Genomic DNA, 15,949 nt, shown 5'->3' with positions numbered 1-15,949 from the left:
CATTTCCCCAAAATAAATTTCTATCTTGTTTATAATCTCTTTTTATTAAACTAAGATCCTCTATTTGTTTTAAGTCTATCTTAAAACAAAGTTTTGATATTTAGTATTTCCACTTCTACTATACATGTCTCTCAGCTGGGCCAAAATAAAAGAGTAACGCTAGCATGTGTGAAGAGGCAAAATGAATATGAAACAACTTTGCTTTACAAGGGAAACTTCATACGCCCACCAAAAAAGCTCCAAGGAAACCAGCTCTAGTGTACATTTCATCAGACTGATGTTTTGTTACATGTGAAAAGTCTTTTAAATAAATGAGACATTTTAGATATTTTCTCATCCAATCTGGTATTTAGTTTCCTGGAAATTTTAGTTCATATTTAATTTCAAATTGTGTATTATCAGGCTTCCCTGGTGGTGCAGTGGTTGAGAGTCCGCCTGCCGATGCAGGGGACACAGGTTCGAGCCCTCGGTCCGGGAAGATCCCACATGCCGCGGAGTGGCTGGGTCCATGAGCCATGGCCGCTGAGCCTGCGCGTCCAGAGCCTGTGCTCCGCAACGGGAGAGGCCACAACAGTGAGAAGCCCGCGTACCGCAAAAAAAAAAAAAAAAAAAAATTGTGTATTATCTCAGATCTTGTTGGATCTCAAATCAGATTATTCACCTCTTTGGTTTTTCTTCCTCTTTAAAAAAAAATTAAGGGTGGGAAAGGGAAAGGAAATTAAATTCAATCTGGTCAAATTAGTTGTCTATTAGTAATGCTATTATATGTTAAAGTATGACAAATAACTGACCAAAAAATAAGGTTTGGGGTTAAAAAAGTACAGCTACAAAGTTCCCTGAGAATCTTTTAGCTTGTTTCATTTGTGAGCCATCCCTTTATATTTTGTGTATTTTATGCTACATGAAGAAACTATTTTTAGCAACTATTTTTCTTAGTTTCCCTGTTTATATTTTGGTATCTACATACACCACATTACTTTGTATTCCTGGCGTGGAGAAAACATTGCAAATCTACCTTCTCCTCAAATGTAAAACATGAATACAAAGGGGAAAAAATTACTAACAGCATAAACCTTCAAAAAGTACTTTTTCCTACATCGGAAACCATCTCAGAGAAACTAAAATCTTCTGGGAACCTAAAATTGGTCAAGGAAACAGATGTTTGGATAGCACAGGGAATAAAGTTTGGCACTAACAATAGCTCCAACTAAAGTATATTTCAAAAAGATTGTCTGACTACATCTTCAGAATATGTGAATATAAAATGTTTTTACTCCTCCTTCTTGGTAAGAATTTTTGAGGTTTTAGTTCTTTTTTTAAAAAAAATACAATTCTATCCTTTCTTTAGATATGTTGTTATGGACAGGGAAAAATGTGCCTGAGAATTACAGGAATTATATGTTGGCATATACGCTTCTTTTTGGTAATTATTTTACCAAAAACATTTTGCTTTGTGTTATAGGTATCTATGTACATAGTATATGCCCAACCAGATTATAAATGACTTGCAAGCAAGAAACACAACCTACTTAATGATTATATTATCCATTATGCCTAATGTAGCACTTTGCCCATAGTAGGTTCCCAATAAATATTGGTAGAATGTAGAATTATTGAATAATCGTGTAAAAAAATTACTAAAATTAACAGTGAAAAAGAAGGCTACTTTATTCTTCATCATATTGTAATGAAGCCTATTTCAAACTCTATGCAGTGATGATACACACAAATATTCAAACTATTTATGTACCTCAACTTGACATAATTTCATGATAACTTTATGGCAATCACATTTAAATATATTACAATATTTTTGTAATAATGCTACTCCAAAATAGCAACTTTAATAGCTGGGAAAACATGTTAATGGCCATTAACCTGAAGGAAACAAGGAACATTAAACATTTTTTCAGAAATCAATGTATAAGTTGAAACGGTCCACTATAATTTACAAGCAAACCTCAAATTAAAATTTATAAAATGCAAACTATCAAATGCTGCAGCTGGACAATAATTTAGACTATATTTTGTAATTTTTCCTGTGTACATATTGATGAATACTATATAAAAAAGATTCTTTTCTCCTTTAGAGTCTTTAACTATTACCATCAAATAACAAAATAAATTCTGCTTGAATGCAAGACCATAGCAATCCTATAAATGCCCTTGATTATCAATCAATATGATATTAGTCAGTGAACATAAGTAACTAATTTTCCTTACCTTCAGGACAGCTATGAATGGTACAAAGTTAGCTCTTTGGAGTCCATTTTTATAGAGATCTGAAAGAAAAAATTAGTATTAGCTTTTCACTTCACCTAAATCATAATGTTAGCTTATATTTTAGCCTGGCAAATAAAGCTTTCTACTGATGAAAAAGATAAAGAAGCAAAAGAGAAGAAAAATAACCAAAATTGATCTCTATTCTGGTACTATACAAAATTTATTACATTCTTAATAACAGAAAAAAATTAACAATCACAGAAAGAATATCAAAAGGCATTCAATCAAATTAGCTTTAAAGTATAATAAAGGGCTTCGCTGGTGGCGCAGTGGTTGAGAGTCCGCCTGCCGATACAGGGGACACGGGTTCATGCCCTGGTCCGGGAAGATCCCACATGCCACGGAGCGGCTGGGCCTGTGAGCCATGGCCGCTGAGCCTGTGCGTCCGGAGCCTGTGCTCCGCAACGGGAGAGGCCACAACAGTGAGAGGACCGCGTACCACAAAAAATAAAAAACAATAAAAAAAAAAAAACTATAATAAAAAGCAAGAAAAGAATTTGGAAGATATCACGAATGATCCTAAATCAAAAATTCAACATAAAAAGAAGATCTATTTAAAAGTACTTAATATTTGAACATACAGATTCTACTGGGAAACAAATTATAGTTTCCTTTTCTCATCTATAATAAAAGTTCTCAGTACAGAATACTGTGTAACACAGTTTGCCATTCAAGAAAACACATCAACAGGCAGAACTGTGCATGCCTTTATATCAAGTTGATATAAAGTAAATAACATTAAGGCCACTTTCAAAGAAACTACCTAAAAATTAAAACTCCATTCTTAATAGACTGTAAAGTTAATGTAATTATATATCATAAACAGGTAGTTTTTGTTGCCTTATAATAGTGTTTTTTATATATATGTATATGTGCCATGGTGTATGTATATTCATACGCATATACACACACATAAACACACATATTGTTAAGAATAAATAAATGGAAAGGGGAAACAAATTTTAAGCTTTGCATACTTTTTGTTAATAATGGAGACTTGGAATATTCTTTTCAGGAGGTTGAATTTTTATTGCATATAAAACATTCCTTTTAAGGAATTCCCTGGCAGTTCAGCAGTTTAGGACTCTACGCTCTCACTGCCAAAGGCCCAGGTTCAATCCCTGGTCAGGGAACTAAGATCTCACAAGCCGTGCGGCACAGCCTAAATAAATAAAATATTCCTTTAAAAAGTCAACTCTATAAAGTAATGAGATTTAAAAAATAAAAAAGTATAAAAATGAGAACAGTAAAAAGTTTTCCAAATTATAAAAATCACAAGTTAGTTTGTGTCTCAATTTTTCTTTTTAAGTATTGCATTAAGGGATCCTTTCTATATTTCCCTGTTTAAAGAAAATTTGATAACTAAGATTTCAACTGCCATATTTACTTATGGAAATAAAATATGGTCATTAGGAAACATTTATTCTCTTTAGAAAAATATTCATCATAACATTATAGTGAAGAAAGTATTTGCATAAGCTCTTTGGTTAATTAAGGACTACAGGCTTTAAATTCAGTTACACTTAAAATTTTTATTTAGTGATATTATAAAAGGTAAGATAATGCAGGCTTTAAATTCAGTTACATTTGAAATTTTTATTTAGTGATATTATAAAAGGTGGGATAATGCTAGCCAGATATTATAAAAGGTAAGATAATGCTAACCAGGATCTCTTCAAAATGAGATCTTTTTTTCCTATAATCAATACCTCGAATGAATAAAATGGGTAAAATGCAGGAAATGGGTTTAAAGTTAGGTATTTTCATAGTCTTCCCAAATTACAAAGTTGCTGGGGAAGGTGCATAAAAACATTGCTATACGATAAGAGTTGACAGCCATGATTGCCAGTAAGTGGTAAAAATCAAAAATGAAATAATTTTTTAAATACACTTGATGTTTATAGCAGCTTTATCATAATAGCTAAAATTGTAGCTTTATCTGTAACAGCCAAAAACTAGAAGTAATCCAAATGTCCATCATTAGATGAATGGATAAACTGTGGCATATCTGTACAATGAAATACTACTCAGCAATAAAAAAGGTAAACTATTCATACACACAAAAAAATAGATGAATCCCAAAATAATTATATGGGGTAAAAGAGGCAAAACCCTCCTACCCCTCAAAAGAAAAGAGTACCATACTGTGTGATTCCATATATATAAAACTGTAGAAAAAGCCAACTAATCTATAATAATCTGAAGAAATCAGTTGCCTGGGAAAGGGAGGGATTGGGACAGGGATGGCAGGGAGAGATGAAAAAGGGGAGGGGGAAATTTGGGGTGTGATGGAAATGTTAATTATATTGTCAGGGTGGAGATTTCACAGATGTATATGTATGTCAGTATTTTAAAAATTATATCCTTTAAATATGGGCTATTTATTATATGTCAATTATGCCTCAATAAGCTCTTTGAAAATTTATTAGAGAAACATACACAACACTACTGAATGTCAAAAAACGAAATGTTACAGAATTAAAACTAAAATATTACAGTAATGAAAGTTTATGTTAAGGTAACATTTTGGTCTTACTCGCGGAATATCTTTTTTTATGGACATATAAGGCAGGCCCTGACATGTAGTTTAACAGGCATGAACCGTTCAGTAGGTTAATGACAATGAGAAATGTAAAGGCCCACTTGTAATATTCTTGATTAAAAGATTTCCACTCAGCAAAATTAAAGTAGAATAACAATGCCTTTAAGTCTTTGAGATTTAATTTTTAAAGGGTTAACTTTAAAAAAAAATCAGCCTTTACAAGGATATATAATTCAAACTTTATGCTCTGGGAAGTATTTTCTGAACAAAATTCTAAACAGAATTCATTTGGTTGGAAAACCTTTAGGTTTTTACAGGACACTTAAGTGAAAAAGGACTGTACTCATTAAATTGAAGAGTTTTTTGCAATTCAAATATTATGCAAATTGTCAATACAATAGATCCATCTCCTGAAACGTTATTTAGCTACCAAAATTTTTAATATTAGTTGTTTAATATTATTTTTCTTAGACATGAAGATTTTATACTACATTAATATCAACATTTGTCATTATTTACTAAATATTATTTTATAATTCAACAGAAGTTCTTGCCTATTATTTTTTAATGATCTCTAAACAGAGCTAAAAGAGCACTTGGCCATATAAGACAGAGTACTGGAATTATGGGACATTCTTTTTTTTATAAATTTATTTTATATTTTATTCATTTATTTTTGGCTGTGTTGGGTCTTCGTTGCCGTGGTGGGCTTTCTCTAGTTGCGGCGAGCGGGGGCTACTCTTTGTTGCAGTGCACAGGCTTCTCATTGCAGTGGCTTCTCTTGTTGCGTGCAGAGCACAGGCTCTAGGTGCGCAGGCTTCAGTAGTTGTGGAGCGCGGGCTTCAGCAGTTGTGGCTCGCAGGCTCTAGAGCGCAGGCTCAGTAGTTGTGGTGCACGGGCTTAGTTGCTCCGTGGCATGTGGAATCTTCCCGGACCAGGGATCGGACCCATGTCCCCTGCATTGGCAGGCAGATTCTTAACCACTGCGCCACCAGGGAAGTCCCAGGATGTTCATTTTTTGAGAATGGTATAAGGACCTCTACATTCTCCACAATGAATAACTGTAATAAGACTTACAGATGAAGTGCATGCAAAGAGGATTTATTAAGTAATTACAAGGATCTACATAAATACTTTGGAGATGCACATGGATATGCAGATCTTTTCCTTAAAAACCCAGTGTCAAAATGACCAGGATGTCCACTTAGTTATATAAGTACATATGGATTTAGAGTAAGAAACTTTTAAGATAGGTAATTAAAAGGAGTTTTCCTATAAATTAACACAAAATAATTATATGGCTCTATGGAACCAATCTGATTTACCTTTCCAGGAGATTCTTATTTTAGTACAGATTAAAAGAAAATGGTGCCTTTAGGCCACGTAAGCAGGAAGAGCTACTTAGCTTCTTTTTAAAAATCCAACTGGAGTTCAAACAGTATTTTACTAGATGTATAGATAATACAGCTAATTAAATGTTCCCATTTGATGGTATATTACAATTTTATATTCAATTCAACATACATTCATGAATTCCTATTATTTGTCTGCACTGAAATGAGTGCTGAAGACAAAAGATAAATAAAAGGAGGAACTAGCATTTAGAGAACACCTACTAGGAGCCAGGCAATTTGCTAGACACTGTACACAAATTACAATAACACTGCATAGTAAATATTTCTACCTCTATTTTACAGATAAAGAAACTGATACTCAAAGTTTTAAAAATAATTTGCTGAATTCCCAGCCAGTAATTGGTATATCTAGAATTTTTGAGGAAGGTTTTTTTTTTTTTTTTTTTTTTTGCGGTATGCGGGCCTCTCACTGTTGTGGTCTCTCCCGTTGCGGAGCACAGGCTCTGGACACGCAGGCTCAGCGGCCATGGCTCACGCGCCTAGCCGCTCCGCGGCATGTGGGATATTCCCGGACCGGGGCATGAACCCGTGTCCCCTGCATCGGCAGGCGGACTCTCAACCACTGCACCACCAGGGAAGCCCGAGGAAGGTCTTTAATGAAGCTAAAACTCATAGGCTTTTTCAGAACCATGTTGTGACCAGCTAGACTTGTCACAGCTGACAGACACAACCAGATCATAACCATGATACAAGGTAAAAAAGGATACAAGGTATAAACATAATATACAGAACATGAACTACTCATTTTACCTGGGTTCAAAGGCAGCTTTGCAGGTAACAATGGGACTAGAGCACCTTGGAAAAGTAAGTGGGGTGCCACCAAGCAGAGAAGAAGGAAGCGTATCCTAGGCAGAAGAGTCAGCACAAGCTCATGACTTTACCTCTACCTTCTTTTCTAATACTATACAAACTATTGCTCAAATCCCACATTTTCTAACAAGCCTTCCTTGAATCCACTATCGTGGACAGACTTTTAGAGTGGCCTTCCATAATCCCAGACCTGGTCATCATAGCTTTATATGAACACTGGACGCCAGAAAAAAGGGACAGTTATCCCTAAGAATAGAAAACAAATGCACTTAGTGTCTGGGGAAGTTTATAGCACTCTGCACAAGGAGGGGGAACCCAAACAGAGCCTGGAAGTCTCCCCAGCTGAGGAGATAGGTGAGAGTCCAGGGAGGAGAAACTATAGAGTATATATTCTTTTGTATAAGTCTTCTTTAACTCAGCCTAATGTTTCTGAAATTCATCCATGTTATTATGTGCTCATTCCTATTCATTGCCAAGTACCAATACTGTGTTTAGTGACACACAAATTTAAAAATCTGAAGGAAAAATTAGGGTGACCTACACATTTATTGTTGTTGATGTTAATTTTCCACGTGCATCCTTGGCTAATGTTTTCAATGAAAACTGCTTTAGAGGTAGCAGGAAGATGAAATCCTCTCCATCAATCCCATGAATAGTCCTATAAATTGAATCCATTTTTGACTCAAATAATAATTGTCAGCCTCCATTTTAGATATCCTATGCCATTTTAAATGGTGCAATCCTTTATAGCAGTGATAATGGGGATCCAGGGAAATTACAGGCTCCACAGACTCTCTTTTTTTTAAGAATCATGAAAGAGAAACTTAATAAAATGTTACATAAAACCTTCACTGCAAAAATACTACCTTATGTATTTATTTTCAGTAAAGTCAAACACCAATGAAGTAGTTTTTCACACCAGAGTTTCTTTTTGTAACAGAATTCAATGAACAGAAATATCATGACTGGAGTCTTCAATGAGAAAACAGACCTTGGGTATTTTGGGGAATCCCCTGTGCACAAAGAAGACTCAAAACCAGCCAGGCAAAAAGTAGTGGCAGAGATTCGAAGTCCCCTGTTAACTTTCAAAACCAACTATTTCATTATCAAGTGTGAGAGGCTGAGGTTCAGCCAACAACAGCTTTTTTTCACTTTGACTCGAAAGGTTGTCTTTGGAGTCAGAAGCCCTTACTACCAAATGGGGGGTGGGAGGGGCGGTGGGTTGGTGTGAGTGAATGGAATTCTTTGAGAAACTTCTTTAGAGTCCTTTAAGTTCACTGTGGTTTTTGCACTGATCTCTACAAAAATTGTATGGCTGAGTCAGTGCAATCCTTAGCATCTCTCTCCATGACTCACCTTTTGCAATAATATCGCACTTATTTCCTGCCACATCAACTACAAAATTAGATGGGACTTGCTGTCAGAGATCTTTTAATTCATTCCTTAATGTTGAAAATACCTCTCCTTTTTGGCATCATAAATCATTATAAATGAACATCGGTGGTAAAGCAGAAAATCATTCTTGTGTAGCTGTATCCCAGGTTAGGAATTTATGCCACTCGTTTTGGTGCTAGACAAAAGATGCCCTGTTGTTGAACTGATCTTAGGCTCAAAACTGTTTTCCACAAACCACCACACAATACTTGATTTACCCACAACTGTAATCCCTAGTGGACAAACTCCAGCACCAAGGCCCGGGAGTCAGGGGCGCAGGACCCCTGCTGCCATGAACTGAGGACAGAGAGGCAGAGCCCAGCACAAGCATCCTCTGGTGGAGCCAAAGGGACTGGCAGGGCCTGCCTCAGTCAATTTAATCTGACGTTAATAAGCCCACACACATCAGGCTTTGTATTATTACTGTTTGTAGAATATACCTCTTTGCATCCATTTACTTTCAATCTATATTTATATTTAAAGTATATCTCTTGATATTTTTTAATCCATCCTGATAACCTCTACCTTTTACTGGAATGTTTAGTTCATTTAACATTTAGGTCTATGATTTTTTTAAAATATTTATTTATTTATTTATTTAGGCTGCACCAGGACTTACTTAGCTGTGGCATGCAGGAGCTTCGTTGCCGCGTGCGGGATCTTTAGTTGCAGCATGCAGACTCTTAGTTGTGGCATGCATGCAGGATCTAGTTCCCTGACCAGGGGATTGAACCCAGGCCTCCTGCACTGGGAGCATGGAGCCTTACCCACGGGACCACCAGGGAAGTCCCTAGGTCTATGATTTTATTATTTGTTTTCTTTTTGTTTCCTCTACATTTTCTTCCTCTGTTCACCTTTTCTTGCCTTTTTTCAATTATTTGAATATATTTTAAAATTCCTTTTTGTCAACTGGTTTTTATTTTATTTCTGTTGTTCTAGGGGTTACAATATATACAGGCATACCTCATTTTACTGTGCTTTACTTTATTGATCTTTGCTGATACTGCCTTTTTCCAAATTGAAGGTTGGTGGTAACCATGTGTCATGCAAGTCTATCAGCACCATTTTTTCAACATAATTTGCTCACTTCATGTCTCTGTGTCATATTTTGGTAATTCTCGCAATATTTCAAACTTTTCCATTATTATTATATTTATTTTGGTGATCTACAACCAGTGATCTCTGATGTTATTGAAAGCAGCTCTTTTGCCCCTTTCCTCTTTGTCCATTTCTGTTCCCCTCTAACCTTAAAAGAACCTAATTATAGGAATGAGATCATTAAGCAATTGAAACTAACTCCTGACTTATGCTCTCTTGAATATACACCATACCTTGTCTAACCTGATTATTTTCCTAGATAGAAAGTAAGAATGAAGAATTAAGCAGTTAAAAAATTACTAGCTCTCTACACCCAACAGCCTCCTTAGCAATCCTGCAGGCAGATCACACAGGCAAAATAACATCTGAAGAGTCAGCCAGTCTGCACTCAACGGAGAATGATGCAGAACCAAACCTTCTGCCTTGATGATTCACTGAGATTCTTCGCCTCCATTTTTCCCTTTAAAAACTGTCATGGTTGAGGAGAATCTTTGGAGTTGGTCTCTGGACACAAGACCACCTTCTTCGCAGATTGCCAGCTTTTCTGATTAAAGCACCTTTCTTTTCTACTGACGCTTGCCTCTCAAATTAGTGGCTTATGAATGGCAAGCAGCCAAACCTGGGTTTGGTTACATTACTATTGCAAAAAGATTACAACTCATTGAAGACTCAGATGATGGTTTGCATTTTTAGCAATAAAGTATTTTTTACTTAAGGTGTGTAAGTTGATTTTTTAGACATAATGCTATTGCACACTTTATAGACTACAGTATAGTGTAAACATAATGTTTAAATGCAACTAGGAAACCAAAAAATTTGTGTCACTCACTTTATTGCAATATTCACTGTATTGCAGTAGTCTGGATGTCTCCACAGTATCTTAAAGGTATGCCTGTACCCTTAACTTTTCACACTCTACTTAGAATTAATATCATACCATTTCACACAAAAAAATGTAGAAACCTTCCATCCATATAAGCCCTTCTAAACACCTCCCTTTATGCTATAGGTGTCATATGGATCACATCTACATACATTATGAACCCCACAAGACAATGTTATAATTTCTCATAAAATGATCATTTCTATTTTTAAGAAATTAAGAAGAAAAACTAGTTACTGATATTTACTCTAATATTTACCATTTCTGATGTTCTTCATTTCTTCTTGGGGATCCAAGTGTCTTAATATTTCCTTTCTACCTGGAGAACTTCTTTTAGAATATCCTGTAGTGCATATCTTATGCTGATGAATTTGTTTAGTTTTCTTTCATATCAGAATGTCTTTATTTTGTCTTTATTCTTGAAGGAAATTTCTATTTGATATAAAATTCTAGGTTGACAATTTCTTCCCCAGCATTTTAAAGATGTTGTTCCACTGTCTCTGACCTCCATAGTTTCTAATGGAAGTCATCAAAAGCTAATCATTGTTCCCCTGTATTTAATGTCATTTTTCTCTAGCTGCCTTCTAGATTTCTTCTTTATCTTAGGTTTTTAGCAGTTTGACTACAATGTGCCTAAGCAGTGTTTTCTTGTATTTATTCTGCTTGCATTTAACTGAGCTTCTTGAATCTGTAAATTTATATCTTCACCCCAGATTGGGAAATTTTCAGTCATTATTTCTTCAGAAGATTTTCTGCCCATTATCTCTCCTTGCCTTCTGGGATTCCAATTAGAAATATGTTAGAAAGCTTGTTATAGCTCTACAAATTCTGAAGTCTCTGTTTCTTTACTTCTATCATTTTCTATTCTTCACCTTGGATAATTTCAAGTTCTCTGGCTCTTTGCTCTGTTATCTCCATTCTGCTATTAAGTTCTTTAGGTTAATTTTTTATTTAAGATACTGTCTTTTTTAGCTCTAGAATTTAAATTTGGTACATTTTTTATGGTTTCTATTTCTCTGCTGATATTCCTTATCCTTTCATTCATTATGAACATATTTTCTTTACCTCATTTCCCCCAAAGTTATAGTTATAATTCTTGTTTTAAAGCCCTTGTCTGCTAATTCCAACAGCTGGGTCATATCGGGGTTGCTATCTGTTGATGGTTTTTTTCTCTTGAGAATAGGTCAATATTTCCTCATTCATCACTTTGAGATGGTATCCTGGACCTTATGGATTTTGTTTCTGAAGAGTGTTGATATTTTTGTTTTAGCAGGAAATTACCTTGGTTGGACTCAAACTATAAACTTGAATCTCAGTTCAGTACTCTATCATTAGGAAGCTTGTGGTTTGCTCTGCAAATGTATGGTTCAGAGGCCAGTCAGAGATTTGGGCAGAATTTATACACAGAACTTGAGAACTTGGGGCTATACCAATCTAGTTCTCAGTGGGATTCGTTTTTCATTTTCCAGCAGTAATGCTTGCCCTAAACTCTGCCATCTGATTCTTCTGGCCAGAAAGACTGTGGGTTTTCTATCAGAATTTTAGTCATCCAATGCAGCAATAACTTTACCTGTCCTAAAGCTGATAGCTATTTTTTAAAAAGAAAGAAAAATTAAGAAAACAGGAAATTCTCTCCATTTTGGACCCTCTTCCAAGTTTTGTCTCCCCTCTATAATCTTTCTGACTTTTTTTCACTCTCTAGGACCTTCAGATAGTTGTGCTACATATTTTGTTCAGAATGTATTATTGTTGTCTGCAAGGTCAACTGACTAGGAGCCTACTCAGCCACATCAGAAGAAGTTTTAGTTTTTAATAGAGGAATGTAACCCGTTTGTATTTCCTGTCATTGACAAGGAATGCCTGATTTTGTTTCATGTTTTTATTTATTTATTTTTTGCTGTTTCTTCTGCTTTCTAGCTTTTGCTCTAAGAAATATTTTTACTTTGATCCCTCGTCTTTTCTAGTAATTTGAAAAGTAGAAGGTGTATCTTAAATTCTAAAATACTTGACTGTATATTACCCTAGTTATCAGTGCCACAAATAATGACACTGTCACTCAGGATCTGTAAACCCTCTCTCCAAGGGGAACAAAATTTACAAATATATAAGCAAGCAGTAACTACAAATATTCACTTATACTCAATTCATTGTTATGATCAATTTTCTTATTTCAACCACTTCTTTTTAATAAGTTCACATTTTAAGACCTCTTTCCTCCAGAGGACTTATTTAATTTTTTAAAAATCATTTCATTCTTGGGCTTCCCTGATGGTGCAGTGGCTAAGAATCCACCTGACAATGCAGAGTACACGGGTTTGAGCCCTGGTCCGGAAAGATCCCACGTGGTGTGGAGCAACTAAGCCCATGCGCCACAACTACTGAGCCTGAACTTTAGAGACCGCAAGCCACAACTACTGAGCCCACGTGCCACAACTACTGAAGCCCGCGCGCCTAGAGCCCGTGCTCCACAACAAGAGAAGCCACACAATGAGAAGCCTGTGCACCGCAACAAAGAGTAGCCCCTGCTCGTCACAACTAGAGAAATCCCGCAAGGAGCAACGAAAACCCAATGCAGCCAAAAATAAAATAACTTTTTAAAAAAATCATTTCATTCTTTATTCTCTTTCTACACATTGGCAGAGCTTCTTAAGTTGCTTCCCTTATCACTGATTTCATTTTCTATAGTTTTAATTCTACACTTCAGTGCTTCAAATGCTGATTTTAACTGATTTAATTAATTTAAACCCCTTTATTTCATGTAGCTTTTTTAAATTACATCTGATTTCTCAGTAAAAAGGTTTTCAACTAATCTGTTTGTCTTCTCTCAGCTTAGATCTTCTATATCACAGAGTCTATGTTTTCCTGATTTTTAAAGAACACAAAACAGAAATCTTCTAATGCTTACTTCCTTCTCTTTCCTACTTATCGTTCCCATATTAGGGTATTTTCTATTCACATAACCTTGAAAAAGGAGTGGTATGACTAATTTTGGAGAACCCCTCTAATCAAGATATGTGGTGATTCCCTTCCCTATCCACCTAGTTCTTATACTGTCTGTAATGTAGTTCAATGTTAAAAAGTGATAATTGACATCCTTGCCTTGTTCATTCTTGCAGTAGATATACCACAGTGTCCCCAATAAGCATACTTCTGACTTCTGAACTGATATACATATATTTGGTTTCATATTAAGAAACTTTCCATCTATTTACATGTTATGGAGTGATTCTATCAAGATGTTGGATTTTGCCAAATGCTCTTTCAAGCTTTTATGGCGAACATCAATAGATTTTTTTTCTTCCTAAAAATATTAATATGATAAATTACATTAGTGTGTGTGTGTGTGCATGCACCAATTTTCTAGTGATATCCAGTCTTTTATTTACTATAGATACATTGGCTTGAGTTAGAATCACACAGTGTCATTGCCTAATAATCTAAGGCAGACTTATTCTTGGACATTCTAATGCTATCTATAGCATTTTCATTATAATAAATAGCAAATTAAAAACTAGAAAGTCCACAATGCACTCTTCAGTCAATAGGGGACTTTTTTCCCTTAGCACTTTGTGTTTTACTGTCAAAGAAGCATAGTCATTTCAAGTTACATATTCTTTTTCCCCATAAAAATATATTCTTATTTTTGTCCTTAAGTTTAATTATTAATTTCAATTTAATTAACTTAATCTACCAGTCTATTATTAATCTGTTTTTAGGGTCTCCATGCACTTAAATCGATAATATTGCTTTTCCCTACTAGAATATCATGAAATTAACAATTTTTTTCAGAACCTAAAAAGTGACTGGCATATATATGATATTTTAATTGTGGATTTTTGCTTCTGGCTCTTCTAATGACCTGACAATATAATCTTTGAAAAGTAAAAATATGTCTATTTGTACATGAGCCATATAAAAGTATTTACCTAAATGACAAAAATGCTAAATAAATCATTTACTTGAGATTTTATAAAAATACAAAATTGAATATAAACTATCTCTAGATATAGTTTATCTAAAAATTTCCCAGCAATTTCCTACTCCTCTTTGCTTCAAGTTTAAGAGCCTTAATCAGATTACCCTAGAAAATATAAAATAGCACTACAAGTGTTGTGTTACAAATGTTTAAAATATACTAAACATATTTTGAGCTTGCCAGAAAGTAGGAAAGTCCCTACAGATCAGTAAACAAACAGGAAGCTAAAAGCTAAAGTTGTCATCATGAACTGACACTGGTTTGAGATTTTAACAACTACATGGTGTACAGGATGAGGCCTTGGACCCAAGGAAGGCACGACTTAGAAGTGAGGACTAGAAAAAAACAGTGACATAAAGGCAGTCACTGGTACCTTATTCCCTTCACCCCCTCAAGTATTACTTCCCTTTCTTTTCTTCTACTGGACTTTCCCAGACCACTTTCCTCCATAGCTATTTTCTCTGCTAAGTTCCTAAATTCTGGTGTTGCTTTTACTTCGTTATCAATTGTTTTCTATTAAAATTATTAATTATTTATTAAATGTTTCTGATCATTTTCTATTAAAATTAATAACTTATTTGTCTATAAATTGACAAGTTATTAACTGAGAAAAGATGAGTGTTTGATTGTAATCTCCACCAACAATAACCCCTATTCTTGTCCAGGAAATTGATGCATTATAACTAGAAATGGAAGGAATGAGATGAATAATGTGGAAGAAAATTAAACACAGCAGCTAAAGAGTTAACAGAGGGGAAGAAAATACAGTGTTCTTGTCCACTGGGCAACATGATCTGGACTTCTAACCTCCAGATTATTCTGTCTTTATTGAATGAAGGCACCACTAACCACCCACTTGTACAGGCCAGAAATTTAGAAATTGTCCTTTCCCTTTTCCTCAGTATCCAACCTATAACAAGGTGCTATCCATTTTACTTCTTAACTATCTTTCAAATCTATCCTCTCTATATACTATATCAGGTTTTCTCAACCTCAGAACTATTAATATTTTGGGCTAGATAGTTCTTTGTTGTGAGAAGTATCCCTATACGCTATAGGATGTTTTGGCAGAATTCTTGGCTTCTACCTACTAGATGCCAGTAGCAGCACCAAACCCCCCATCCTGTCTAGTGACAACCAAAGATGTCTCGAACATTGCCAAATATCCTTGGTTTGCAAAACAGCCCCCCAGTTGAGAATCACTGCCTTATATCAAGTTATTATCATTTCTTGCCCAGTACACTGCAATAGCTTCCTAGTGTGTCTCCCTGAATCCACCATATCACTGCATCCCATCCTGTAACTCATTCTCCATATGATAACCAGAGTGATATTCCAAATCCAATCTTATCAGTCCCTGCTTAAAGCACTACATTGGCTCCCCATTTCTCTTAGAATAAAATCCAAAATCCTTACTACTGCTTTATAAGGTCCTAGCTCTCACTTCTCCAGATTCATCTTGTACCTCACTGTATCCTACTTCCCCTACTTCACTGCACTGTAGCCAC

General features: G+C 35.2%; 1 protein-coding gene across 1 annotated transcript in view; it reads right to left on the bottom strand.

The window, feature by feature from the left end:
* AFG1L (AFG1 like ATPase) overlaps positions 1–15,949 on the bottom strand; it is a 192,919-nt gene that overhangs the window by 101,558 nt on the left and 75,412 nt on the right. The window contains exon 7 of the mRNA XM_082668890.1: positions 2,224–2,282. Within this exon, the coding sequence (XP_082525016.1) occupies positions 2,224–2,282 (59 nt within the window). The remainder of the gene's footprint in view (positions 1–2,223; positions 2,283–15,949) is intronic.

Source organism: Grampus griseus (assembly GCF_964374135.1).
Source record: "Grampus griseus genome assembly, chromosome: 13".
NCBI lineage: Eukaryota > Metazoa > Chordata > Mammalia > Artiodactyla > Delphinidae > Grampus > Grampus griseus.
The sequence above is the reverse complement of the archived record's forward strand: the minus strand, read 5'-3'. Positions and strand labels throughout refer to the sequence as shown.